This window comes from Natator depressus, chromosome 5 (genome assembly GCF_965152275.1).
Source record: "Natator depressus isolate rNatDep1 chromosome 5, rNatDep2.hap1, whole genome shotgun sequence".
In the NCBI taxonomy this organism is placed as follows: Eukaryota; Metazoa; Chordata; order Testudines; family Cheloniidae; genus Natator; species Natator depressus.
This window is the reverse complement of record NC_134238.1, coordinates 97,415,768-97,442,900: the sequence shown is the minus strand read 5'-3', so window position 1 is coordinate 97,442,900 and position 27,133 is coordinate 97,415,768. Positions and strand designations below refer to the sequence as shown.

Genomic DNA, 27,133 nt, shown 5'->3' with positions numbered 1-27,133 from the left:
CGTAATTAAGTTCCCGTCTGCTTTTATTAGTGGAGGGGAGAATATGGCCCTGAAAAAGTAGAGAAACAAGACCCAATCTCCTTACTCACTACCAAAGGTTGAGATTTTTAAAACTGATGCAGGGATTTAGCCACACTGCTCTTATTAATTTAACTGGGAGGTGTGTGATTAAATGTCTGTCAGCTTTGAAAACTCAACATCTTCAGAGAGCAAAATACATAGATGTTTTTCATCTATGGTAATGGAAGTTTTTTCAGTCACCCAAATTGACCTTTCTGCAGTCAGTCTGATTAAAATCATCCATAAAAACAAGATAATTTTTTTTATTCCTTTCTTTATTTGGACAATTTATATACATATGTACAAAAAACACCTATGCCTACTTCTTCTTCCTTTTTTTTTTTTTTTTTTTACAAGTTCATGTGATTTACAAAACAGGACAGCAAAATAACTTATAAAGGATACGAATACTGTACAAAAATAAAACTGATTAAATCATTGTAAAGGTTGGTATTTTATAGTTTACAGATCATTAGTCTGTAGTAAAACAGCATTCTGAAGAACGAGTCCAGTCTGGTGTGTACTGAACGAAGTCCATCTGCAAACTGAAAATAGAATTGTTTATGGAAGTCATCAAAAAATTGTTCACAAAAGTAGCATGCTGTATAGCTATACCTGTAAAGCCTTGGCTTCTCTATGCAGTAGTGAAGGGCTTTCTTAACTGAGGAGAGGAGCTGTCCTAACTTCAGAACTATTAAGTATTTCCCGAATAGTATGACAAGTACGTATAGTATTAGAGAACCTGATTTTTCTTTCTTTTCCAACACCTGCAACAGTCTCTTACAGAAATTCAGTTTAAAATACAAATGACTATCCTGCAATTTGTTTTGTATGTTCAATCCATTGTCGGCTTTCACTCAAAACAAACAAACAAACCAAAACCCCAAAACTTTCTCAATGTATTTTGTTCGTGGTTAATGAACCATGTTAATCCCATCTGGATGGGGCTGAGATACAGCATGTATTAAAGCAAATCAGAATGTTGGTTTCTGCTTGGGAATTTTTATAGACAGGGTCTTCTCACAAACATAGACATGAGTTTATACATTCCATTTTTTGTACCTGTGAGAGTACCTTACATTTTTTTATAACATGAAAAACAATTTAGTGACCTTTGTTTAAATGTACATTCTGCCCCAAATGTTCAAGCTTGGTTGCTTATAGCTCGACACCTATATCCATATTTAGGCTACTACGGGTAGTTAAATGGTCTGATTTTTTTGTTTTTTGTTTTTTCAAGAGGTACTGATTACCCACAGCTCCCAATGTAGTCAATAGGAGGTAAGGACACTCAGTATCTCACATGATCCGTCCCTAATTTGCTAAGTACTGCACTTGTCCCACATAATGGCAACAGTACACATAGAACAGCTGCTGGATTGTAGAACTGACTCTAAACTCTGTTAAGTGGTTTTTTTTTTGTTTTTTTGTTTTTAATAGAGAAGGGGAGGACGAGTGTAAAAATATTACTTTGAGAGTTGCTGGGCTACCACGTGGTCCTGACCCCAAGGCAGCAGTTACAGTACTGGTAAGCAGAATACATTTTTTACATTGGGTCAATAGAAATAGCCAGGCTACCTATTTATTAGGAAGAACAAATGTCCCTACAAGTTATTTTGGACACCAGAAATTAATGCTTGTTTCTTAAAATAACTGTTTCAAAAAGCTGAAACGGAGGTAGAAAGTGTGCTTGGTTTCCTGATGTCTTCACTGAAGAAAACGCCTCCCTTTTTATTCCACAGACTGCTCAATATCCCTAATGCCTTAAAAGCAGTTCTCTTCACATAGACAGAATTTCTAATGAACTACACAAGTAAAAATGCTATAGACAAACTGATCTCTAAAGCTGGAAGCCAGGTATAATTGTAGAAGAAAATATTCTACTTCTGAGTAGAATTTTATTTCTAGGAAGCAAGCTTTTTTATCAGGTGAAACAATAAGAAGATAACTGTCGCTGCAGGTGTACTAACAAGATTTTATATACAAAGTTTTACAAGAGGACCCAAATAACATCCCCAGTGTAACACCACTGACTTCAGTGTGGTTAATTCAGAGATGAATTTGGCCCTAGATATCTGTAATAGGGTTTCACCTCACCTTCCTTCTTTTGAAGGAGGGGCAAAAACAAAAGACCAGAAGAACGTTTCTGGAAAGAAAAGTGTGTAAACATAATTCTCCACCATACAAGTGGATGAAGAGGGAAAAATCCATAATATTTTTTTTTTAAATTCATGCTTTTAACTTAACAAGACAAACTCAGATTATGTAAATGATCTTAAGTTTTCCGTCAGTGATGTCTTAACTCCTCTTAAAGAGCAAATCATAGCTTTTAAATAAATGTAATATTGCCATTATAATAAAATATGTTGTATATGACACACAAGTACTATACAAGGTATCTAGTGGTGAGGCTTATGTCATAAGGAATATTATGACATGCCTTCTTTATTGTAGTTCTAATTATCTCATGATTTTCCCCTCAACTCTATACAACAGCTATGAAAAGATAAAGGAGCCTTAGCTGTTTCCATTAGCATAGACTGCTCTTAAGGAAAGGTCTAGTCTCTCCATAGCACACACAACTCCCACTGGAATTTATAGGAGTTGGACAAGTGTATGATGAGAATAAACCTTTAAGGCAAGTGTATGAAGAGAAAAAACCTTTTAAAAAGCAGCAGTTTCTAAAGATGGTAGCTGCTATTATGCATCCATTCAAATAAAACAGCAGAATAAAGCACTGTTAGTGGCATTCATATAGTACAGTACGGTATATATTGTCAGATGAAATTATAGGAACAATTCAGAGAAGTATATTTCTCCTTTCATACTCCTGCCACATTATTTAGGCTGACTGATTTTTTTTTTCTGGTAACTTTGAATAATAGAGCTAAATACACATGATGTCAGAAAGTCTGAGTTTTGCTTTTTGTTACTTTTTTTTTCTTAAAGTATCCGCTTACATTATACACAGATTTATTGGAAAAAAAATTCAAAAGTATAGTTCATACAAAGAAAAATTAGACCCAGTTTTCTTTAGTCTAAATTCAACTTACTTTTGTATATCAATCAGGTGGTATTAGTAACACATGTGATGTATTTCTTAACAGTCTTTAAATGGTGGATCATTCTGAGATAGAAGTGAACCCACTTCTAAGATGTGTGCTATGGAGTTTTACTTGAGAATTATTTAAATGATTTGGAAAGTGGTTTTACTAAACAAACTTTAAATACAAGCAGCATTACATTGTTCAACAAAACATGTTTATGACAGCAATCACAAAGACCTTGGAATCACTATTGTGGAGTCACAGGTCAGACCACCCAGTCAGACATATATACACCCGTGTTGATTCTTTAAGTTACAAAAGAAATTAATCATCTACTCTGATCCCCATCTCTGCCCCCAACCTCACTCAGCAGTCACTCATTTAAGACTGTTATCAGCACGGGGGACAAAATATTTATTTTAAATTTCAGCTACATGTGCTTTAAAAATGCAAGTAGGGAATATTAACTGTACAGTGGCAGACTTCTTGTGCTGATCAGTTATGCCTTTACCAATGTCTTTTTTCCCCCAGTGTAGTCCATCATTCAAAATGAGGTGGAGCTTGACTTTTTTGATCTCTTAATCATGCTTGGATGAAACTCAGTGTGGCGACGGGCATGCTTTGTCAGGTGATCGCTCCTCATGAACCGCTTCTCACAGAGAGGACACCTGAACTGCTTTTCACCAGTGTGGGTTCTGTAGTGTCGAGTCAGCTCATCTGACCGAGAGAACTTTTTAAGGCAATCGGGCCATGTGCACGGGAATGGTCGCTCACCTGTAGGAAGTTGATGATGATAAAACCAGAAAGTTTAGAAGGAAAAACAGGAATCTAGAAGATGACAGCAGAGCAATACCAAACAATACCACAGAGCTTACACAAATCAATAAATTTATACACGTGTTGCTTAATCACCGTTAAGGCTGCATTATGGGATATGCCACCAATTCACAACGTGAAAAGCAGGGGAATCAGAGGTGCTGACTCTGTGGGTACTCCGGGGCTGGAGCACCCACGGAAAAAAAAATAGTGGGTGTTTAGCACCCACTGTCAGCCCTGCCGATCAGCTCCTTCCCTCCCCCTCCCCAGGGCCTCCCGCCCGCTGGTGATCAGCTGTTCAGCGGTGTGCAAGAGGCGCAGGGAAGGAGGAGTGGGGCAGGGCATGCTCAAGAGAGGAGGTGGGAAGGGGTGGAGCAGGGGCAGGAAGAGGTGGGGCACCCCCTGGGAAATCACAAAGTCAGCACCTATGAAGGGAATAACAAGCTAAGGGGGAAAGTCTTCTGCATTTCTTACCACTTTCACATAGCCTATAGTGCTGTCAATAACACCCTGCGGTTATTCACGGCTGTCAATAACAACCCGTACGGTTTCATGTCTCCCTCCGACAGATACCAAAAACCAGTATATACCCTGATTTCGTCAAACTCCAGTGTAAAATCTTAACAGGCCTCTGAAGCTGTTGTATGAGCAGATGAGCACGTCTGACTGCCATACGTTCCATACAGCTGAGAAGTTCTTCTGCCCTAACACTGCTGAGGTGACTATTAAGGCTTTGCATTAGAGTAGAAGTTTGATGAAATTGGGGGTATATATTGCTTTTGGGGTATCTGGTGGAGGGGGAAATGAAACCTTGTGGAGCATTGCAGTGTGTTATTGACAGCGCTGCGGGCAATGTGAAAGTGGCAAGAAATGCAGGAGACTTTTCCCTTACCTTGTTGTTTCCACGCTTTTCATGTTGTCAGTTGGTGGGGTGTTTCCTGAAGCAACCTTCGCTGTCACCAAATAAAGCCTTTGTGTGTTACTTTGCTAGTGTTTTATACTGGTTTGATGTACTTCAGTGAATTGGTCCCCAAGGGAGAGATGCCAATGGTTGAAATGCAAAATACCTGTATTTTGATGTCATGCTATAATTTACGTATTCCAATAGCACAGATTATAGTAAATTATTAATGTGTTATGGGATATCTTCTCTTTGTGTAAATTAAATAAACCAGTTGCATTTAAAAAGAAAACTTGAAAGACAAACTGTCACGTGCAACCAGAATATCCCCTCACACAGGTCAACAGCAAGGTTTGAACCCTTAACCCTCAAACCAGATCTTTATTGTTAGAACTACAAGAGTATTTGCTACCCTCAGGTCAGTCACAAGAGGACCTGACACACACTTTCACAAGGGGTTACTAAACTGTTTACCAGACAACATTAGCATATTGGAGATCAGGAATCCCAGGGTCTATTGTTGGGTCTTGAAAAGGGAGTTTAGGAGTTAGATAGGCTAACCAAAGCACATTCAATCAGAAAGGCTGTGTGGCTAAGGGATGCTAATTGGGTCTGCCATTTTTAATCCTGGCTTCTACTTCTGACTGTACCTGCAGTGAACTTGTGCAATGTCTCTGTTAATCTAATTTTGTAAAATGAGGTGCCAGCTCATACTTGCCTTCTAGAATTGGGGTTCAAGGACTGGATTGATAATCAGGGTGGTGAGAATCATGGAAATATACACCACGTTCAGTAGAGGTGAAATGTGAATTTGATATCCTCTTTCTCAGCTCAGGGAGCTTCCCCCTAGCTTAGAGGAGTATTGGGTAGGGATGGCTCGCATTCTTTCTATCTCTCTCTCTCTCCCCTGCCAGTGACCATGTTACAGCATCACTGCTCATTAGAGCAGGTTTAGTATAATACATTTCTTTTCAGTTATGGAGAAAAGTTTAAAATTATGATGCCAATGAAGGACACTTATGTATAACTGATACTGTATTAATCATTGCATGACGAGCAACGTGTGGTGCAAAGCACAGATCCCAGGGCACTTTAGTGTTCTTTCAAAGGTTTTTGGAAAACAGGTGAGACAATCCAGTGTAAAACTTCAGAAAAGGGGACAATTTGAAGCTGATTACTCTCTGTAATAACCCAATTTTAATCAAATTGCCATTAAAAAGATAAATAGTATTAATCTTTATAGTCTGTTTTGGACTTTTGCCATCATAATGGGATTTATACAAAACAATGGTTTTAAACTTAAACTGAAAACTTATGACTCATTTTTAAACTATGGAGTCCAGATCAGCAACTCCATAATACTACCTTTCATACTCTGGCTTATGTAAAGCACTTTACAATGATGCTAAATACTTGAGGTGAAATCCTAGTAAAGTCAATGAGAGTTTTGCCATTACTATAGTGAGGTCAGGATTTCACCTTAGATGCACAGTGACTATGTAAGCAAACAAAGTGCCAATTTGTTTCCACCACTAGTTCATAAACAGCTATTCAGGAGAGCATTTAGGCATATGCTTAACTTTATTCATATAATGCTTAAGTGCTGTCCTGAACAGGGTTGCTTTTCTGAATCAGGACCTAAAATCAGTTACTTGCTGGTTTTCTAAATTGAGATGGAGAGTCCTGATTAGAACACTAGTGTTATGGGATCTTTAATTTTCATCAAGACAGCTGCCAGTGGGGTATCAGCCAGTGTATTTGTATAGGATAACTTATAGGCACTCAGATCCTGTGGTAATGAGTGCAATATAAAGAGCTATATAGAACAAAATGACTAGAACTTGGTTTTTATGAGCTGTATCCACAAACTTGCACTTTCTATTTCCTTTCTGAAGCACTCCTCAAAATTGGGATGATTATTTTTGAATACACACTCTTCTAGTATTCCTTTTTCACTAAGTAAAGTCAGCTGGAGTTGTGAGAAAAGAAACAAAAATGGGGACCCAGGCCACCAACACAGTTCCAAATAGAGAAAAACAAAGCTGCTCAATCTCCTGGTTGGCTGCTTCAAGTCAATTCAATTCAACTTCCTAGGCTAAAAAGTTACTGTCCCTTTATTGTCAGATCCAGCAACATGGACTGATGTGCTTCTGGGTGTGGGGAGCAAAACCCATTATCTTAACCCAAAATGCGTTGCTGAACACTTTCAGAAACAAAGATTTCAAGAATGGGCAATAACCATTAGATGTGTCCTAGGCACCCATAGGTTGCATTCATAGATATCAAAATCCCTAAAATTAATCCATGAAGATGGCATGAGAAGAAAGGAGTTAGAGCTGAAGGACTAGCTAGATGAAGAAAGAGAACCAGGAGAGGAAAGTATCACAAAGGTCCACTGAAGATAAGATGTCAAGGAGAGGATTACTGACAGAGTCAAAAGCAAAGAATTCAGGGAGAATGATGGGAGTAGATTCTCTGAGATTTGGCCAGAAAATGGTGGCTTTAGACCAGGGGTTCTCAAACTTCCTTCTGACAATAAAAATTGGCAACCTCCTTCTGACAACAAAAATTACTACATGACCCCAGGAGGGGGGACCGAAGCCTGAGCCCGCCCAAGCCCTGCTGCCCTGGTGGGAGGGTCAAAGCTCTGCTGCCCTGGTGGGAAGAGGGGCCAAAGCCCAAGGGCTTCAGCCCCAGGCAGGGAGACCTGTAATTTGAGCCCCACCACCTACAGCGGAAGCCCTTGGGCTTTGGCCTGGGGTGGGGCTCAGGCTTCATCCCTGGGCCTCAAGAAGTCTAAGCCAGCCCTGGCGACCCCATTAAAATGGGGTTGTGATCCACTTTGGGGTCCCAACTCACAGGTTGAGACCGCTGCTTTCAACCTTAGTCTCTCTCTGTCATACATAGATGTCAGAGCTTGATGTCCAGGCTCTGTATCAATGGAAGCTAGGCACTGTAAACTGCCATTCTGATGTCAGGTTGGACACTCTTCCACAATGTGAGTTGTCGTCTGCAATGCTGTCCCACAGTCTGAGTGTAGGGAAGAAACCAGGCCAAGCTCTCGCATAATTGTAGCAACTCTGAACGAACCAGAGAGTAGCCTGTTGAGGTTGGTCCAAGATGTACAATCATATAGACAAGGAGGAAGGTGCAGTGGTGGACTCCTGAATTTACTTAGTGTGTTAGGTTCTCTTTCCTACCAATGTTTCCAATCTATGATGTAGTTTTCAGCACCCTGGTGACGCTGATCATCTGTAGCGCTCTTGTCCAAAAGTGTGTGAGTTGCCATGGCGAAGGGGTGTTGAGAGATTAGCAGGGGTGTAACACCCCCGGTCCACAGGAGTGGGACAACTCCTCTGAAGATGAGCAGACCTTTGAGTTGGCACTGTGTGTTGTTTCCAGTCTGAGAATGGGGCATCAGCCAGCCAGAGATGTAACAGGCTAGTTTTGTCAGACTTAATAATAATAGCCTCTCATTGAAGGAGCTATGTGTGCTAGCACATACAGACTGAAGGTTGGTGTGTAATTCAAGCAGTCACTAATATGAATGACCAATATTCTTCATGTCAACAAACTGAATGTGGCAACTGCTCCCCCAGACCATGGAACACTATTCAGCTACACCAAATAGCAGGGCCAATACAGATGTAGAAAGGACTGAAGAGTCTGCTCCCCAGGAGGCTCCCGACAGTTTTCGTATCAAGGCAGTATGGGAAGAGATCTTCATTTTCAGGAGTCTCAGGTGAGGCCAGCATGTCCAGCTACGGTTGAGTTTTACTCCCAAGTATTTGATAACTGGCTGGAATTTCAGTAGCCATCCTGGGACACAGATTGAGAGGAATTGATTGACAAGACAACTGTTTAAATGGAAAGTGGTTGCCGTTGTCCTGGTTTCATTGAGAATTCATCTCCCCTGCTGGAATATGTGGTCAAAATAGGCATGTGTTGGCTGAGCTTCTCTTCAACCCTGTGGAAGTCATTTCTGGGGCCCTCAATACAGATGTAATCAGCATACATGTACTTCTCGGCCTATGTTTCAAGAAGGTCATATGTGTATATATTGAACAAAAGAGGAGCCAAAACTGACCCTCTTTGGGAGGCCATTGTGTAGACACGTAGGGTGAATGATTTTCTCCCCAACTTGCAGGCTGAAGCTTTGGTTATTGATCATTTCTTGGATGAACTGCACCATCGGCCTACAAGGAATAATTCGCAGCAGCTTGGCAGTTGGCCCAATGTGCCACGTGGTGTCATAGCCTGCTGTCAGATTCATAAGGACTACACCAACTTTCCTGACTCAAATGTGTTTTCAGTATATCTACTCTTGGGTGCATCTTGACTCCATCCTGAATGTGAGGCAACTGAGGGTACCTTGACTACCTCACTAATTCACATCAGCATTAGTCTCTCCAACAGCTTGTAAATAACACACAGCAGAGAATTCAGTCAGCCACCCTCTGGGTCTGTCAATGGCTCCCCTGGCTTGGGTACAGCTACAGCCTTTGCTCTGCACCTGGGTACAATGATTCAAAAATCAAAGTAGCCAGCTTTTGGAAATCGGCCCAAAGTGAGAAAGAAACTTGTGGATGTAATCTAGACCAGGAGCCTTGTCATGCTGCAGTTGAGATATAACCAGGTCAAGCTCTTGATCGGTAGAAAGAGCCATCAGGTTCATGTCCACATTCAGAGCCTTCCAACCACCATTTTAACTGCACAGAATGCTCTGCCTCAATTAGAAGTCTTGCCATTTGCCACCAGCTGGGATGTGATGGAGTTTGCTGTGTCTGCTGTGACAGGGCCAGGCCAGATTAGAATCTCTGTTCGGTCTCTTACTAGTCTGCTAGGCTTTGTGACTGGAATGCATGACTTTAGTGAAAGTGGTAAAAGCTGAGTCTAATGGATGAAAACAGTCGCTCATATAATACATTATGAAGTTCAGTCTTCTAGCTACATGGCATGCCTTGTGACCTGTTAGACTTTTCTGCCCCAGACTGAAAAGGATATGCTCGGACTCTGTATGTTGTTAAACTAGAACTCTTATGTTGCCCATGAAGTGGGGACATGACTCTGAAACTATCTTGATTTAGAATTAGCCCAGAAAAAGACTGGCTCTTGGTCAAGGAAGAAGGATGAAAGGAGTAGCAAAGTAGTGAGTAACTCCAGAGCAGTAGTAGAGAGGGGGAGAAGACACGTGTTTGAATAATTCAAACCTTCGGAGCTCTGACTCTGGTTTTCAAGGTTTCTCTGTTTCCCGCTCTACCTTTCCAAGTGCAGTTGAAATCCTTTTTAAATAACCACTGCCCAGAAAGGAGACAATTTAATTTTATAGGTCTGCTGTGCATGCACACACAGGCCATGGTTGCATCTATCCTACAGAATGGCGTTGTTGGGAGTTCATCGTGTAGAGCAGGGGCTCTCAACCTTTTTCTTTTTGAGGTACCCCCCCCCAACATGCTATAAAAGCTCCACGGCCCACCTGTGCCACAACAACTGGTTTTCTGCTTATAAAAGCCAGGGCCAGCGTTAGGGGGTCGCAAGAGGTGCAACTGCCTGGGGCCCCATGCCACAGGGGCACCCACGAAGCTGAGTTGCTCCGGCTTTGGCTTCAGCCCCATGCAGCAAGGCTTCAGCTTTCTGCTCTGGGCCCCAGTGAGTCTAACACTGGCCCTGCTTGGTGGACCCCCTGAAATCTGTTTGAGGCCCCCTAGGGGGCCTCCAGACCCCGGTTGAGAACCACTGGTGTAGAGTGTACATGTTAGCCATCCTGTTTGGGGTTTAGGTCTACCCCAGATCCTTGTACAACTCTACTCAAGGGTTTCGGTTGTACTGCCTTCTCAATGCCTAACTCACACCTTCTGGCACAAAGTCCTGAAGCATTGGCTTGCAGGACATTTGGCAATGCATTCTGGGACTCCAAGAGAATTGTGGGAGAAGAGGTCAAAATCCCATCACTCTTTGGGAAGCTCAGCAATAACCAGGACATGAACTTAAAATGGAAGTCAGGCTGAAATGTCAGAGCTCACTCTTCGCTCAGCCAGAAATGTTTCTGCTGGAGCTTCTAAAATAAAATCACCACGTATTGCCGGAGAGGCAATATGTGGTGTCCCTGCATTACCTGTGTATACCGAAAATGCCCTAACCACCAGCCTCTAGTCAGTGTCTCTTCCCTATCCAGGGGAAGCAATTTTCAAATTTCAGGTATATTCTGATGCAGAATGGGAACATTTTTGAAGTTTCAAAAAATTTTGTGGGACAGAAAATTCATTTCCACGCCGGTCTCATGTAGAAGTTAGCATAAGCTTAGTGCATGATACAAGAAAATGTTAAAACTCTGAACTCTTGAAGAGCAGATAGAGGTAGGAGAAAGAGGACCATCCTCTTTTCCAGGCTTTCAGTGATTCTGTGAGCCTGCAAATCCACTGCTCCCCTTGGCCAGGAAGCCATTCTCAAAGCCCAGAGAAATGGTGATTAAATAGCTGATTTGACAGAGACAGTGTGGTAGTGGCGTATGCATTTAGAAGGCTTTAAACAAGGTGGAGGTGCCTGCTGACGTGCAGCGATAGTGCACTTGGCAGCGGTGGACATCGTATCTGCCTCTTGCATTCTGCACATTTGTGAAAGCAATAGCGAAGTGTTTGAGTCTGGAATGAGGAACTTGCAACAATTTATGCACAGGCAGACAAGCAGCACTACCGGAATCTGTAACACTTGTTAATGCTGGCTGTACCAGGCATGTGAACCAAATGAATCAGAGATGCTTTGTTCACATTTTGCCAGGGTAGTGTAGAGAGGGAGTGGTGATAATGTTCATTCTGCCTGTTCAAGCCTGAAGGGTTAGCATGTGCTGTCCTTAAATATCCTTGTTTCCTTTGTTGATGGTGGGTTTCACCTAATGTATGCACTTATCGGTTTGAGTCTGGGTAAAGAAAATTATGGCATAATGGAGTGGTGGTGTAATGAGGGTAAATTAAAAGTATGTTTTATGGATTCTTAACACTGAAATAAATAATGCAATTTTACTTTATTTAAAACCACAAACATTCAGGACAGCTCCAATAAGTAACCAGAGAAAAATAAACCAAGCACACACAAATTTGGTTTACGGGGCTATAGGGCCATAAAATGCATGTCTGGCATACTCCAGTTCTTTGTCCTGTTCACCACCAGAGTGCCAGGAGAACACAGCAGAGGGAGCAGACAGGGATGAGCCAGTCCAGTATGGGCTGCAGTTCTGTACCATAGCATCATGCTGAGGTGGTTGTACAATGCAAACAGGGAGAATAGTGCTGGGAGAATAGTGCTAGCTGCCTTTGCTTCTCCATGTATTCTCTTTGAAGTTTTCTATGGACCTCTTGATCCGGCAGCGTCATTTCATCATCATGCCATATACATTCCGTCATTGACTTTCTGTCCTCTTGCCTAAATTGGTCTTGTCTTTCCAAAAAACGACCAGCTTTTTCCTTCTTGAATCTAAACATTGTATCAGAGTCCCTTTACATGCCCCTCGGAGTCATTTCCATTTCCTTCCAGTGAAATGGTCAACTGTTCAATAATTTGTGATTCCTGATGCCTTTGCTGTCCCATTCTGTGATGTGCCAGCATTTCCACACTGGGCCTGGGTGCAGTCGGGCCCTCTGAAATGAGAAATAAGAAGAATGTTAATAGGCTAATTAATGACATTCCAGGGTTGTCTGTACCAAGGAATGCAATAAAAGTAACTGCTTTTGGTTCCTTTCTCACTCCAATGCCTTCTTATAGCAAGATGCTCTGTTCTTATTTAAGATGGGAAGGACATAAACTAACATTCTCTCCCTAATTTAAAATCAATTCTTAGGCAGCGGGAATGAAAACAATGTGTGCAGGGGTGGGGCTTGATGGCTGTAGTTCAAAGGGACTAAAAAGTTGCTTAATCCAGGCAAACAGGAGACAGAGAGACACTTTGTGTTGAGGATTCCAGAACAGGAAACGACAGCTCGGTTTGAACAAGTTAGGAGCAAAGTTGATAATCCTACACTTGAGTTGTTCTCATGGCTGAATATAGGGCTTGTTCTGGGACTGAAGAGGTATAGTGAACTTCTGTGGGTGTATAGGGAAATTAGCATTACCCCTAATTTGATTGCTCAGATTGAGCACTGATTTTTACAAAAGACTTTCAGCGATTACTCCTGGAGGAGTGGCGAAAAATATGGCTAAAATACATTCTCTTCTAGATTTCTGCCCTGTGTTGTTGGCTGACCGCAGTGAAGTTCAACACAGTCCTTATTCCACACCCTCACTGGTGGTTAGTATAGAGCAGCTTGTTATTGAGTAATGCTTATGCCTGTGTCTCTCATATGTTAAACAGAAAGACAGAATGAACTATAACAACAGCTTGATAAGAGTGGATAGCTAAACAGATGCCTTTGGCTGATACATGGGCTGACTGAGACAAGGTCATGGACATGGTGGGATCATGCTGCACAGTATGTGGTTTCTAGTAATACTCTTCTGCTTTTACATTTAGGATAATTCAGGGTTTGATCAACTCTTGGAACAGGTTTTCCTTGGTTGACCTCCATTTTGAGCCTGGCCCTGTGACAAGTTCACTGCATGCCTGAAAATTCTGCCCTTACTTGGGACACCTGGCTATGTAGCCAAATGTGGAGAATTATGGTGGGGCTTGTCCATCCTGACAGAATCTGGGGGAGCTGAACCTGGGAGGGAGGGTAAAGAAAGCTTCCCCTTATGCTGTAGTGGCAGAGCCAGGGAGAATAGGGTCTTCTAGCATCATGTGATCTTATAACCACCCACAGTAAGAGTATGGTGTTTGAAAGAACCAAAGAACATGTTCCCACAGCCCCCAAGCATGCAAAACCAATCCTGAGTGCTGCAAATAATAAAATCCAATGTACCTTGTGTGCTCCTTTGTCTCCTACGTCCACCCCAACCTGTTTGGCTGCTGTAGCCAGATCTTGAGCTTCTCCAAAGAGGTCTTGGAATCCTGGTAAGGTCTCAGGCACCTCCTCGTCCTGGCCCACATCCCTTGTCATGGACTGGGCTATGATGAATATTTCTCCTTCCTCTTCTCCTGATGGCCCAGGTGCTAGGTATCACAGTGCCGTCCAAAGTATCTCATGCTTTGTAGATGGATGAGTGCCAAAAATAATGTCCACTTCATTGGGGAGAAAAAAGGCAGGTTTTCCTCCTTATCCCAGACTGGCTGCAGTTATCTCAGGCCCTTTTGTGGCCCTTTTACTTTTCTCCTGGTGTTGTCTTTCCCCCAAGTGGGTGATTCCCTGCCACGCACTATATTTGCGTCACTCAGTCGTAATCCAAAGTTTTCCTAATTAGAGTTCAACTGCAATTGAATCTCACAAGCACCTGGGTATCTGCCTCTGGCCAGCTCACAGCATTCCTTCACAATAGCTTTTTCCTTCTGAAATTGTTCCAAAATTGACTTGCTGAAACACACAAAGCTAAGGGGGCTGACAAAAAACAGCACACAATGAGATTGAAAGTATGCAGTACTATTTATACAGGCAAGGGACTTCCAGAAAACTTGATCCTGAACCAGCAAGGTAGAAGAACTAGGCTAAACAGAACCCCCTAAGTAGTGGCTAGTGCTCTGTGGGACAGTGATGGGAGGACAATTTGCACCATAGAGATTTAATAATTTTATTAAGATGATGTTGAAGTAAAAAGAAAACAGTACAGAGTTTAGGCATAGAAGTTTCTGATTGCACCACCTCTTTGTATCTACAGTGGCACTGTACCAATGGAGCCTCACAGTGATGTGGGCAACACAGTAGCTAGCCTTGCTTGGAGCAAGTACAACCCACAGTGTGATATGTTCCCGTGCCCCGTAGATTGTAATTTTGTGGGCAGACACATGACAGGTGTGCTGGGAGGTTTAAATGGCAGTTAGCTTGCCAAATTGCTCAAGTATGGGTAAGATCCAAAGCCACAACATACACATAACCACCAAACTTAAGCTCAGTATTGCTGAAGGATTCCTACAATACATCTTTGACTGCACCAATTTACATCTGTTGCCCCTATGTTCAGGAGCAAGAAAAGGTGTTTTCATTTTATCTATGAATTCCCCCATTGATTAATTATTCATCATGTAAAGTGTGCTAGACTATTCAACAGGACAACCTGAGACACTCTCTTGCTTAGGTATTTATAGGGTGCCAGTCACTATAATTAGCATCAGTTCTCAAGCCATTAAAAAAAAAAAAAGCCAGAATGCACCATTTTGCTGCATACGCACTGACCACGTATAGTGCAAGGTGAAGAATGAAAGCAATAACCACTATCATGGGTTTACTTTACAGTTATCAGCGGTACTGGAATGCCATTCTGGCTCCCCCAAAAAAGTGCCGGCATGGCATTCCAGAACATACCCGCACAAGAGTGCTTGGCTGGCATCTAAACACAGGATTAAGACGATCATAAGATTATTTGAAATGGGCTCTGTTCTTGCTATCCTAGGATTTGGCAGTTTAAACCTAACTTGGTTTTCCCCAACCCTTTCCTCTCTTTCAGGTTTGGCAGCTCTGTCAGTTTATGAATGTGAGGATGGTGCAGTATTGCAGTGCAGTGAACTGAAGGTGAATGTACTCACCCACAGTGATCCTAATGGTTACACGCACAAACGGACAAAATCAGGTTAGGAAGAAATATACCAAGTGTTCTGCAGTACCAAGGCACAACAGGGTGCGATAACTCATTAGAGTCAGCTCTTCCAATATGTCCTCTGCTGGCAACAGGAGTTACATTCTTGGTGTGAAAGGATAAAGTAAAGCAGTTGAGATAAGGCCACTTTGTTGTTCTCTGATTCCCTTCTAAATGTGCTTTTCCTTGCTTTGATGGGGTGCTGTGACCACTAACACTTTTTGGTAGTTTTCCAAATGTGACATTTAACAAATACTTAATTCTCTTTAAAAAAACAAAACAAAAAAAAAAACATTGAAAATATTGAAACATTGAAAATATGAGTGATTTTTGCCTAACTTGCTCACCCTCCTAGCCTTTCAAGCAATGTAATCAAATTTTATCAAATATTACAAACAATTTTCTCCTGGATAGAGAACATGTCCATTAAGTAACAATACAAGTTTTCACATTTTTATAAATCCCTGAGAAGAATGGTTTCACACATTTTTATCAAGATGCCCTTTGAGCACTGCTATCTGATCTTCAGCCATATTATAAATGCGCACTACCTGTGTAACGTGTACTGAATAAGGAGCTTAAAATGTTAGATTTCAGATTGTTTCCATTTGAAACTTAAAAGCACCAAGAAAATGCTCCAAACTTTGCCCATTAATATACACATCTGTACTGTCTGAAACTAGGGATAGTTCAGAAAATAAATGGGAAAGTAATGCAGTCAGGAGCAGCTTAAACTTATAAGGGGCCTGGATTCATGATGCAGTTTGTGTTGCAGCATCCATCAGTTGTGTCTCTGTTATGACAGAAATGCTGCTCCCTGCCTTCCCTCTGGACAGTAGAATTCAGATCTGTGACTCCATGTCTCTGCCCTTAACCTATTGCTGAATATCACCAAAGGCAAAATGTCAAAGGAAGAGTTCAAGGGCATAGCTTCTGTTGTATTGTTACAAAACTCTTGCACTGTTGGATTGGCTCTGACTCGCATATTGACATGGGTTCCTCTAAGGCCCTATTGAGGCAGAGAATGTATATACCTCATGCACTTTATAGCACACTCAAGGGGATCTATATCTTCCAAGCACTTATAATACAGGGAAATCCTTGTTCATTATGAATATTTAATATGCACAAGCATTTACAGCCAAATCTTAGGAGCAAGTGCATCTGCTACATGGAGCACTCAGGACCTCTGGTCTGCCTGGGTTCCCTAACTGAGTAGACTTCTACTAATCCTGTAACAGACAGCCCACAGAATTAGCCTCCTGGTACCTATGCTGCTGCCCATATCCTCTCTTGCCACATGGGGGAGACCATCACCACCAATTGCCATTTGTCCAATTACTGGCTTTCTTTCATCCTCCTTGTTTACACCCTCCTTTTACCTTCCATTTTTTTATTAAAAACTTTAAAAAGCTATAAACCCCAGCTCTACCCTCATTCAAAATATAAATTGGTAACAAAGAGACTGTATTTCCAAGCTAATGCGCTGTACTACTCTAAATCAACCATCCACCCACTTCCACCTGGCCTCTTCACTGCACCAGTGACTTCAGTCTTGACTGCCCCTCTGTCTGCAACTGCATCGCCTATGGTTCTGTACCTTCTATGCTATTCCCTATGCATGGAATAGCCTTATAGAGTTCATCTGGAAGACCCATATCCTTGCCACATTCAAGTCTCTCCTGAAGATTCACCTTTATCATGATGCTCATGGGAAAGCTGCCACTGACGACAACAACTCTGAGAAGTAGTTTGGGTATAATTTTACATGTCCTATTTTTATTATTTGTATACACATTCTAAACATAATTGCATATGTATTGAATCCTTCCCCTATCCTCAGGACACAGAGGGAAACAGTCTTTAAATTGTGAGTTCCTTGAGGAACATGGCCAGGCCTCCTCTTCTATTTGGAAAGTTCCAAGCACTTCATAGGTGCTACCAGAAATAATTTATAATAGTAATCTTGCTCTTACTAATGTTTCAGTCCAAAACTCAAGACATCACTAAAATTAAATATTAATTTTCAAGCTAGCTTTGAGCAGGAGTCATGACGCAGGCCATAGGCAACCAATCATCAGATGGTTACTTTTGGTCTCTGCAAGAGGGGCTGGTTTTGAACGAGCAGTTAAGGAGATAAAAGAAATCTCTGATAATGCAGTCCCCCTCTTCTTGTAACTTAGTTTGGTACTTCATCCCTCATCTTCTATCAGCCTGAACAAGATGTGCCAGTGTGTTTTTAGTTTCACAGCAATACAACATACATGAGTGGTCACTAAACATTTTGAACTTGTTCCTATGCATGGGTGAAACGGGATATTAATAAAAGACAGACCATGGGTACAATGAGTAGACATTATGAAGCCATTTTTCAAGATAGAGAATAAGATAAATATTAAAAATTTAAGATGGCAGTAACTATTGATGAGCATCTACTTTAACTAAGAGTGCTAAAGGCTGCAAAGGTAGTGAGAAATCAAATCTCTGCCCTGGAAAGCAAGTTCACATTAAGAAATGCCAGGTTGATCTTAAGGGTTCATGAAACCATCGAGATGAATGGGTTTTGTTTTGTTTTTTTAAATGAATGAAGGAAGCAATCACTTAAGATAGTTAACGCTACAATGTGTAGTCATATATGTCCCTGGCCAATCCAATCAAGAAATACCTCACTGTGGCTATGAAATGTATCACTCTTGGAATGACTTTAAATCCGGCATGTGTATTTTACATTCATGTGCCGAGTTCAAGAATCCTATGTGCCCAGGGTACTGTCTTGATCTCCCTTAGTGACTTACCTGTTTTGTTCCCCTTCCAAAGATGGCACTGGAGTAATCTGTGATTTATAGGTACGGCTTTTGGGTGAACTGTGGAGGCTACACCCAGCTTTTTCTGTTCTCCCATTCATGAAGTAATTCTCTTAATGAGGAGTATCATTTACTATTCCATCAGCTAAAGTTAACTCTGTTCACACTGGAAAGTGCTGAAAGTTTATTACTCAAGAATATAGCTGAATATTTGTGGTGTTATTTAATCACTGAAAACTGCAGTACACTGTTATTAACATTAACCTTTACAGTGGAGTCGCATCATATGCACATTTAACTTATGCGAATTCAACTATACGCGCTCGGCAAAAAACAACTCCTCGCGGCGGTGGAGTACTGTACAGGAGTCGACGGGAGAGCGCTCGGGGGGGTCGATTTATCGCATCTAGACTAGACGTGATAAATTGACCCTCACTGGATCGATTGCTGCCTGCTGGTCCGGTGAGCATCTCGCCGCGCTGTGATTCTAGTGTTTAAAGATATGTATTTTTCGTACAACGTGGCCCCTAAACGCAAGCCAACTACTTCATCTGATGCTCAACCGAAGAAACAGCGATCTGTTCCAACGCTGGAGGGAAAACTGGCTGTGTTGGACTTATTGAGAGACGCTATGTCGGTCTCCAACGTGGCGCGTAAATACGGCCGCAACAAATCTAGCATCCGTGCCATCAAGATTCGAGAGAGAAATTCATCAAGCCATGGCATCAAGTGCACCAATAACTGCTAAGGTGATGAGCCAGGTGCGTGATAAGAAGTTAGTGAACACTGAAAAGGCATTAAACTTATGGCTGGAAGATATGAACCATAAACTCTTAGCCTCTATGCACTGTTCAAATCTCCCGCCGAAGAGGGACAGCCTTCTGATGAGAAGGAATTCAAAGCCAGCCAAGGTTGGCTTAACAGTTTTAGAAACCGATTGAACCTCAAAAACGTGAAGACTACTGGTGAAGCTGCATCTGCCAATGAAGAGGCAGGAAAAGCCTGCCCTGAACAATTAAAGAAAATCATAGAAGAAAAGGGCTATCTTCTGAAACAAGTTTTTAATGCTGACGAGACTGGGCTCTCCTGGGAAAAAAATGCCCAACTGCACTTACACTTCAAAATCAGAAAGACAAGCCGCTGGCTTCAAAGCCACTAAAGACCGTATGACTGTGTTGTTTTGTGGCAGTGCAGCTGGGCATTTAATAAAGCCGGGCTTGCTCTACAGGGCTGCAAATCCCCGTGCCCTAAAAGGCAAGAACAAAAATCTCCTGCCTGCGTTCTGGCAATCAAATAAAAAGGCTTGGGTGACGGCAGCATTATTTCTGGATTGGTTCCACAAGCGTTTCATTCCGGAGGTCAAGCGGTACCTCGAAGAGAAAGGACTTGACTTTAAAGTGTTGCTGATCATAGACAATGCTCCTGGCCATCCTGAGGCACGCCGGTTTGCGCATAACGACGTTGAAGTCTTCTTTCTCCCTTTTTTATTCTGTCATTCTTCCATCTCTCTCTTTTTGACTATACGCGATTTTTGCCTCATGCGCGGACTTTAAAACCTACTTGATATAACAATACTGGTGATAGGAAATTGGAAGCAAAGTGGAATAGGGTTTACCTAGGCCACATATGAAGTGGATACCCGTGGAAACCTAGTACAGTGGAGTCGCATCTTATGCAGGGGTTAGGTTCTAAAGTGTCGTATGTTAATTTGCATGTCAACATGCAAAATGCTATTCCAGTTGATGTCTACTTCAGACTAGGATGGATACCTGAGCTCTGGGAACAAACTGGAAATGATACTGTGATTTCCTCTGTCTTTTGCAAGCCAGAAATTTGCAAATCTTCACCTAACATTTAGTTACCATAGTTCTGAGTAAGTATTGGACCGGAAATGGTTGGGCAGATACCACACAGGCCCTAGGGTTAAAAGACAGAGTTTAAATAAAAAACCTAGTTTTGTGACAAATGTCTTTCCCTTCTTCTCAAGTTTCTGTCTGTAGCTATGGGCTGGAAGTGGGCAAATGGAATGATTTTTCTCCCACAAACTTCACTTGTTGAGGCTTAAAAATCAGGACTACATTCTATCCACAAAGTTCTTTACTAGGAAGATATAAATGGAAGTTCAGGTGGACTTTCCTTTCTCCATAAGGTTCTATGGAATGACTACCAACCCAACAAGATGAGCACGACTGCATTCCTTTCCTTGCTCCCACAGGCAATCAGAGAGGTTCCTTAATTAACCATAGGGATTGTTGTTGAATAACACACAACCATTCTTCTTGTTCACCTGCCCTCCCTGAGCTAAGCATGCTGCTTTATTAGCCCTTCAGCATGGAGAACACAAGACAGGTAATCAAAACCAGGTCTTCCTCATTGCAATGCAAAGTAGTACAGTATTGCTAGGCCAAAAGGAGAGCCTGTTCAATGGGAGTTTAACTGTAACTCAGATTTAGCCATTTTCTTTCATAAATCTGCTCTTAGTGCATAACTATTGCAGCAGTGCCCTGTGGTATATCTTCCTGTGATAAAAATCTCCTCTTTTTCCACCACCACTGTTGGAGAAAGTTCAGAAAAGAACAAAGTAACCTACAACAGAGATGCTATGACTGGAAGGTAAACTTCCAACTTCTGGTGCTGTTGATTTCCTCTGACTCTCTACTTTTACACTTATGCACAACTCTTATTTATAGCAACTTTTAAACAGCCCCATGCACCAGTATTGTGTCTCCTATTGCAATTTACATGTATGGTAATGGTTTTATTCAGACACTTGAATTAAAAGGACTTGTATGACAATTTAAATAAAAAAAAGGCCTACAATTACCCTGTTTACAATTTTTGAGGCGAGCCTGTGGACATCTCAATTACTATAGCAGTTTTGGGGGTTGTTTTTTTTACTGCTAGGTTAACATTTTACCATACTACCTCACCTGCTAAACCGCTTGTGCATATTAGCAAATCCAGTCTTATGAATTTAGTCCTGGTGGAAAAACCCCATTGTGACACTACTGGAGACTGATGTCCTCTATGGAACAGGAAGAGCATGGACAATGAAATAGTCTTTGTTGCCCTGTCAATGTGACCCATCCCCCCAGGCTAAATAGGCTACCTGGAGGGGGTCAAAAGTTAGGTTAAGGGTAACATTTTCAAAAGTGCCCAAATGACTTAGGAGCATATGTCCCATTAGAAGTCATGGGACTTAGGCCCAGATCCTTAAAGGTATTTAGGTATTGCTCCACTCAGCATCTGAACACCGAAACCCTAAGCAGCCAGCCACTCAGGCTCCCTGTACAATTCATGGGGAGAGTTAAGCACTTAAGGAAGAGATTTTCAGAAGCCAGTCAGCTGACCAGGGAGTTGTCTAGGCTAGCCAGGAGTGAAATGCTAAGGAGAGGGATGGGGCTTAAGTATCTAAGTAGCTGAACTGGTGCATGTGGCCTAGAGATAGGTGCCTCCCACCACTCAGGCTCCTCAGCCACGAGCCCTCTCCTGGAGTTAGGCACCTAAGCCAGACCAGCCACTTAGGTAGACCATGTCTTATCAACCAAAACAGTCTCTTTCCCCTGTTCTCGCTTGATATCTTTCTCACGCTCATTATACATTTCCCTGTGCCCCCGTCTCTTTGGTATGGGCACTCTTTTGTCCTTCCACCTGTTGGTGACCTGCCTTCAGCTGTGGGGTCTGACAAGTATCAGGTCTTAAGACATGTTCAGAGCATGCCTATCAGATCAGGCCCCACTGATGAGATAGGCATCCCCCCATGTAATCTCACTTTGGGGCTTTGGCTTGAGCTGGAGCAGCTCATTAACTGTGGGGTAGCTTTGCAAATGCTGATTAGCGGAAACTAAGGCAGCTAGGATACTTAGGCACCTATGGGGTTAGGTGGCAGCTCACTGGCAACTTTGAAAGTGTCAGTGGTGCCTAAATGGTGGACTTAGGCACCTAGGTACCTTTAAGGATTTGGGCCCTACATCATTTACATGCTTTTGAAATTTCCCCCAAGGTCCATTCAGTTCTTGGTCTCTTTGCTGATTTTGCCAACAACGTTGCAAGTTTGTCATGATGGAGTTTATGTTGTGTGTGAGAGAGATAGAAAGGGAGAGTGATGTCATTAGAAACTAGACTCAGACTACCAGTTCATTTCACATAGGCCACCAAACAGCCATAATATAATGGTAATTTACCTTTGGCCATTACTGACCTATATTGCATTCATGATGTAAAAACGAATAGCTCTGTAACCCTCTATTACTAGTATTGTGAGCCATCCAGTCCCCTCATGGGAGCAGATTAAAATGATGGTGAACAGGTGCTATCAAAACACAAAATTGTAAAGCTTTGGAATGCACTTAGCTTTGAAAGTTAAGAACAGTGGTTGAGAATTACCCAACATCTGATCTTTAAAAGCAGCTGCCCTTCTAGTTTGTGTGTATCATACTCGTGCTTGTATTTTAAAAATATGGGCCACATTCCATTGAAGTCAATGGAAGTGTGCCCATTTACATCAGCAGAGAATTTGCCCCTCTATTTTTGCTATGCTTATGGGGGGCGGGAGGGCAAGCATTTCCTTAAAAACATTTTGCTCATTAAAAATTTGCTCAATACCTTCACAAAAAGAGTCTGCTAAAAGCAGTGTAATAATATAAATGGTTATAATGAAGGTAGCTGTCATATAATTTAGGACCCAGTGTGCTGTAGCCTTATACCAGCAAGTCTGAATTAAGAGGTATACCAGTTCACAATCTTTGTAAATTAGAATATTAACCACCTCACAACTTTCCTTCAGTGTGCTGATTAATCAAAATATATTTGCCTTGTCAAGGATGGTTACATTTCTAAAGGTGGAGTTTACACTGCCTTTCTCCTCCTCTATTTTTCAGATCTTAGTTCATTAATTACTAGACCTTTCACATTCTGATTTATGTAGGAGTTAAACTTTACAGGTTTCCTTATGAGAATTCGTAAAATTCGTCATCAATCCACGACCTCAGAAACTGACCACGCCCTTAATCTTACAGCAGTGCTCATGGGGACAAGTCCTAACACACAGGATGAATAAAATGAATCTCTGAAATCTGACTTTGTAAGTAGGGGATGATGAGTTAGCTTCCGACTAGCTATCTTGTCAAAATTCTATGCTGTACTAATCAGTGTTATTTTAAAACTCTCTGAAGACTCCTGGTCAAATGTAAAGCCAGCTTGGCAAGCACAAAAAACAACAAGCATAAGCCTAAAAGAATACTGAGCAGTCCCTAAAAGGCTCTACTGCATACAGGGTGTGCAGCTTCCATGCAATTTTTGGTTAATTTTTGCTACTCTCATAGAAGCAGATTATACCATTTTTAGACTGAACAGCTCCTCTACTGGCCTGATCTTCTCCATGTAAACCTCAGTGTTACAGATGCAGAGAAGAGAAAAAAAATCTCAACAACATGACAAACCCGTAGAACACCCTTTGCTCTCTACCCTAAACATTCCATATAATTTCAGTAACATACCGTGCTTTCATAGACTGAATGTAGCCAGAAAGCCATTGCATTCATAGCTAATAACAACAAGGATGAGAGACAAAAATGGAGGATGGGAGGAAAACAGGTTAAATAGTAAAATAATCTCTAAGGAGTTCAAACCAGGACAACCAACTTCCTTAACGTTAATATTTGTCTGTATTTGCAGCATTTAAGAACAAGGATAATGTTCATGACTTAAAATCAGTGTTGCATAGCCAATGCTGCTCTGTAACACTGAGGTAACCCCCACAGCCCCCTCTGCAATTGAGAGACCACAGCTAACCTGTATGCACTCTGTAATGGGCTTTAAGATGGGAGGATTTTCCATAGACTTTGCCACATCCACTGTATGGACACTTGTGTCTCTTTTCAGTGGCTAGTTTCCCCTTTGCAGGCACTCCACTGTGGAGGAGAGAGAGAGAGCTGGGCACACTGCCAGAATCCTGTCTTTCCACTGGGCTGTGGGAAGGACTCGACCCAGATTCAGTGGTCACGTCGCTGTCTGATCCTACATCCTCATCTGGACTTTCTACACTGTCACTGCAGATGGAAGGGGTTGGGAGGGGTCTGTACTTGTTCAGGTCCAACAAGCTTTTAGCAATTGTGACCAATGTGCAATAATCCTTCCAGGCATCCCTGGGGTCATTCAGGTCCTTGGTCACTTCTTCATCAGGCATTTTCAGTAGCTCTGCATCCTGAGCCCCCTGTTCCTGTACTACAGAGCGATTGGAAATGGAAACCAGACACTGAGCAGCAACAAAATCCATGTAGGCAACTGCTGACATTCTGCAGACGAGTAACCACCAAGAAAGAGAACCAAAATCCAGGCACCGAAACTTCTCTGTCGTACCCCCCTGGGTTTTTAATCAGCACACTGGTGCCTTCAGCCTCCAAGATCAGTAGCGAGGGGGTGGGGCGGTGTGCGTTAGTATCCAAGCAAGGAGTCGAATTCAGCCACTGATCTTTATATAACAATCCATGACTCCAAAGGCAGCATCCACAATCTGGTGCTACACTGGGACTTCTTGCACTCCTAGACCCCTTACCCGTGATCACCAGAAACTCCAGATTTCAATTCACTCCCAATGACAAGCACATTGACAGGCTATAATAAGGCTCTCTTGGAAATACTGTCACTAGTGGTGATTTCAAGTAATCCAGCGTTTTAAAAGGACCCAAGGTGTGTCCCCCCCAAAAAAAAAATCGCAGGAGGAGCTCAGGAGATGCACCCAGCCGCTTTGCCTTCGTTAGAATTCCCTGCACATTCACCCACTCATCAAGACGCTCTGTTGAAATAGCAGACAAAGCTCCAGGTCTACAAGACTCTTGCCCCCCCTCTGCCCACTGCCTGATTCACTCCCCCCTCGCCTGCCGCTCCTCACTGTTCCGGCATGCTCTTGCTCAGTAACAATTTCGCAGAATCCCATCACGTAAGGTTCCAAGCCCCCCACCAATTGGTCAGCGGGGAGGGTGATTCAACTCTGTTTACCTTCTCCCCCTTCCAGTCAGAAGAGCCTTTTTGCATGAGAGGCGTGTCTATAAACGAGGAGTCCGGCCAATCCTAATATTTCCTCCCAATGCCTCGTGCTACTCTTGGAGTCTGAGAGCTGCGATTTAAAAGGGCGATGGGGGAGGAATCTGAAATAAATATATAATCATAATCACTTGTTACTGAGCTCCAGCCTGAATAAAACTCTCTTTAGCAAGCTTCTTCTGACTGCAGCTTAACCTCGCAGGGTGCCGTACACTGCTGCTTTCCGGTTAGACTAAATCCCTTCCCTTGTGGTTTAGCTATAGCCCTCTCTGCCAAGCAGGTTTCCAAGTTTGGTTTTCCAGCACTTACCGGGTTAACTGCCTAGCTGGAAGTCCTACAGTCCCAGCAACCAGCTGGCCAATCGAAAGTAAGTTGGCTGATGTCACTAACATTGGCTTAGCCAATCAGAAAGAAATTCCAAACAGGGCTCAGCACTTGTAAACCTAGAGAGCTGGAGTGGGAGACCCGACCGGGAGTGTGCTTGTCGTAGGAGTTTAGACTGCAGACGTAAAGGGGCGAAAATAAATGTAAAGTCACTGACCTGCAGCCACCTCTCCACCCCAGTTAAAAACCCATACGTTCCATTCCAGGGAGGGCTGTTTTTTTTTTAAACCAGGGCAGGAGTCTGCTGGATTTCTGATATGCTTAAAAACGTCCAGAAGCAGCAACCCTAAATATTAGTATCATTTGATTTTACAGAGCCCAAGAGTCTAATACGCATATACAGAAAATTACATGATTCCTGCCCGGAGGAACGTAAAAACTAATTTCAGGTAGGAAACAACGAAGGAGGCCACAAGTTAATGGGAAGGGGTGCTGGAGGAAGGACAGGGCAAAGGTCAATAATGTACACAATTACTCAAGGAAGGAAAAACACGGCATGATCCAGTGAATGAAAGGTTGGCTAGCTTCTTCTGGACTCAGGAAGAAATGAGACTTCAGAAATAGTTCTTTGGCCTCCTTTTTTAAAATAACATAACTAGAGGGGTCACAAAATATGCTAATTTTGTCTTAGGGAACTTACTTCAATGTTCACTGTATATATGTAAAGTTCTCTCTACATACTATAGGGAGTACCTAAAATACAGCAAATAAGGGGATAAAGTTATCTAACTAAGGCACCTAAAAAGTTTCTAAGGGTGCCCACTGTATCCAAGGAATGCTTTTATGGGTAAATGGTGTCAGTGATGAAATCTCTTATGGATATTGAAAAATCCATTTTAATCCATTTAAAATGCTTAGAGGTTATTTGCTGCTATTAGAGATATTATATGGTCTCCCTTCACTGACAAGCCTAATAAAAGTTTAGTATTAAAGCTACTTATTTCAGCTGTTCCTTTTTCAACATCTTTTAATTCCCTTCAAAGACTTATGTATTTTTAATTAAACAAGTGAAATATAACCTGACCAAATAAATAGATCATATCTCCTCCCAACAAAAGAATAACAAAGTTATTTGACAAGTAGCTACTGTACATATTTATATACATATTTTTGAGACTGGTTCATCCAAACTGTAGCCTGAGGAGTCTCCTTGACTGAGTGCTTTGAGCAATTTTCCATCTTTGCCTGGAAAATCAGCCATGCTGGAGCCAGTCTTTTTCACCCTGGGCAGATAGTATCAAAACAAGACATGTGAATGAATCTGCTACCATAGTTGGGTTTGACCACATATCACCTTTTGATGTAAAGAAGGTTTATCAAGGTGGTGGGGAGTTGGACTTGTTGCAGAGATCAATGCCCATTAGGGCTTGTGAAAGTCAATGGTGAGCTAATATTCCCTTGGGATTTATTAACAATGTCCT

At 42.1% G+C, this 27,133-nt stretch overlaps 1 protein-coding gene across 1 annotated transcript; it reads right to left on the bottom strand.

Annotated features, from left to right (window-relative positions):
- KLF9 (KLF transcription factor 9) lies at positions 1-25,104 on the bottom strand. The gene is made up of 2 exons (XM_074953260.1): positions 24,078-25,104; positions 1-3,881 (listed from the first exon to the last, which is right to left on the bottom strand). The coding sequence occupies exons 1-2, from the start codon at positions 24,577-24,579 to the stop codon at positions 3,652-3,654; spliced, it is 732 nt and encodes a 243-aa protein (XP_074809361.1). The 5' UTR covers positions 24,580-25,104; the 3' UTR covers positions 1-3,651.
- Positions 25,105-27,133: the final 2,029 nt, after the last annotated feature.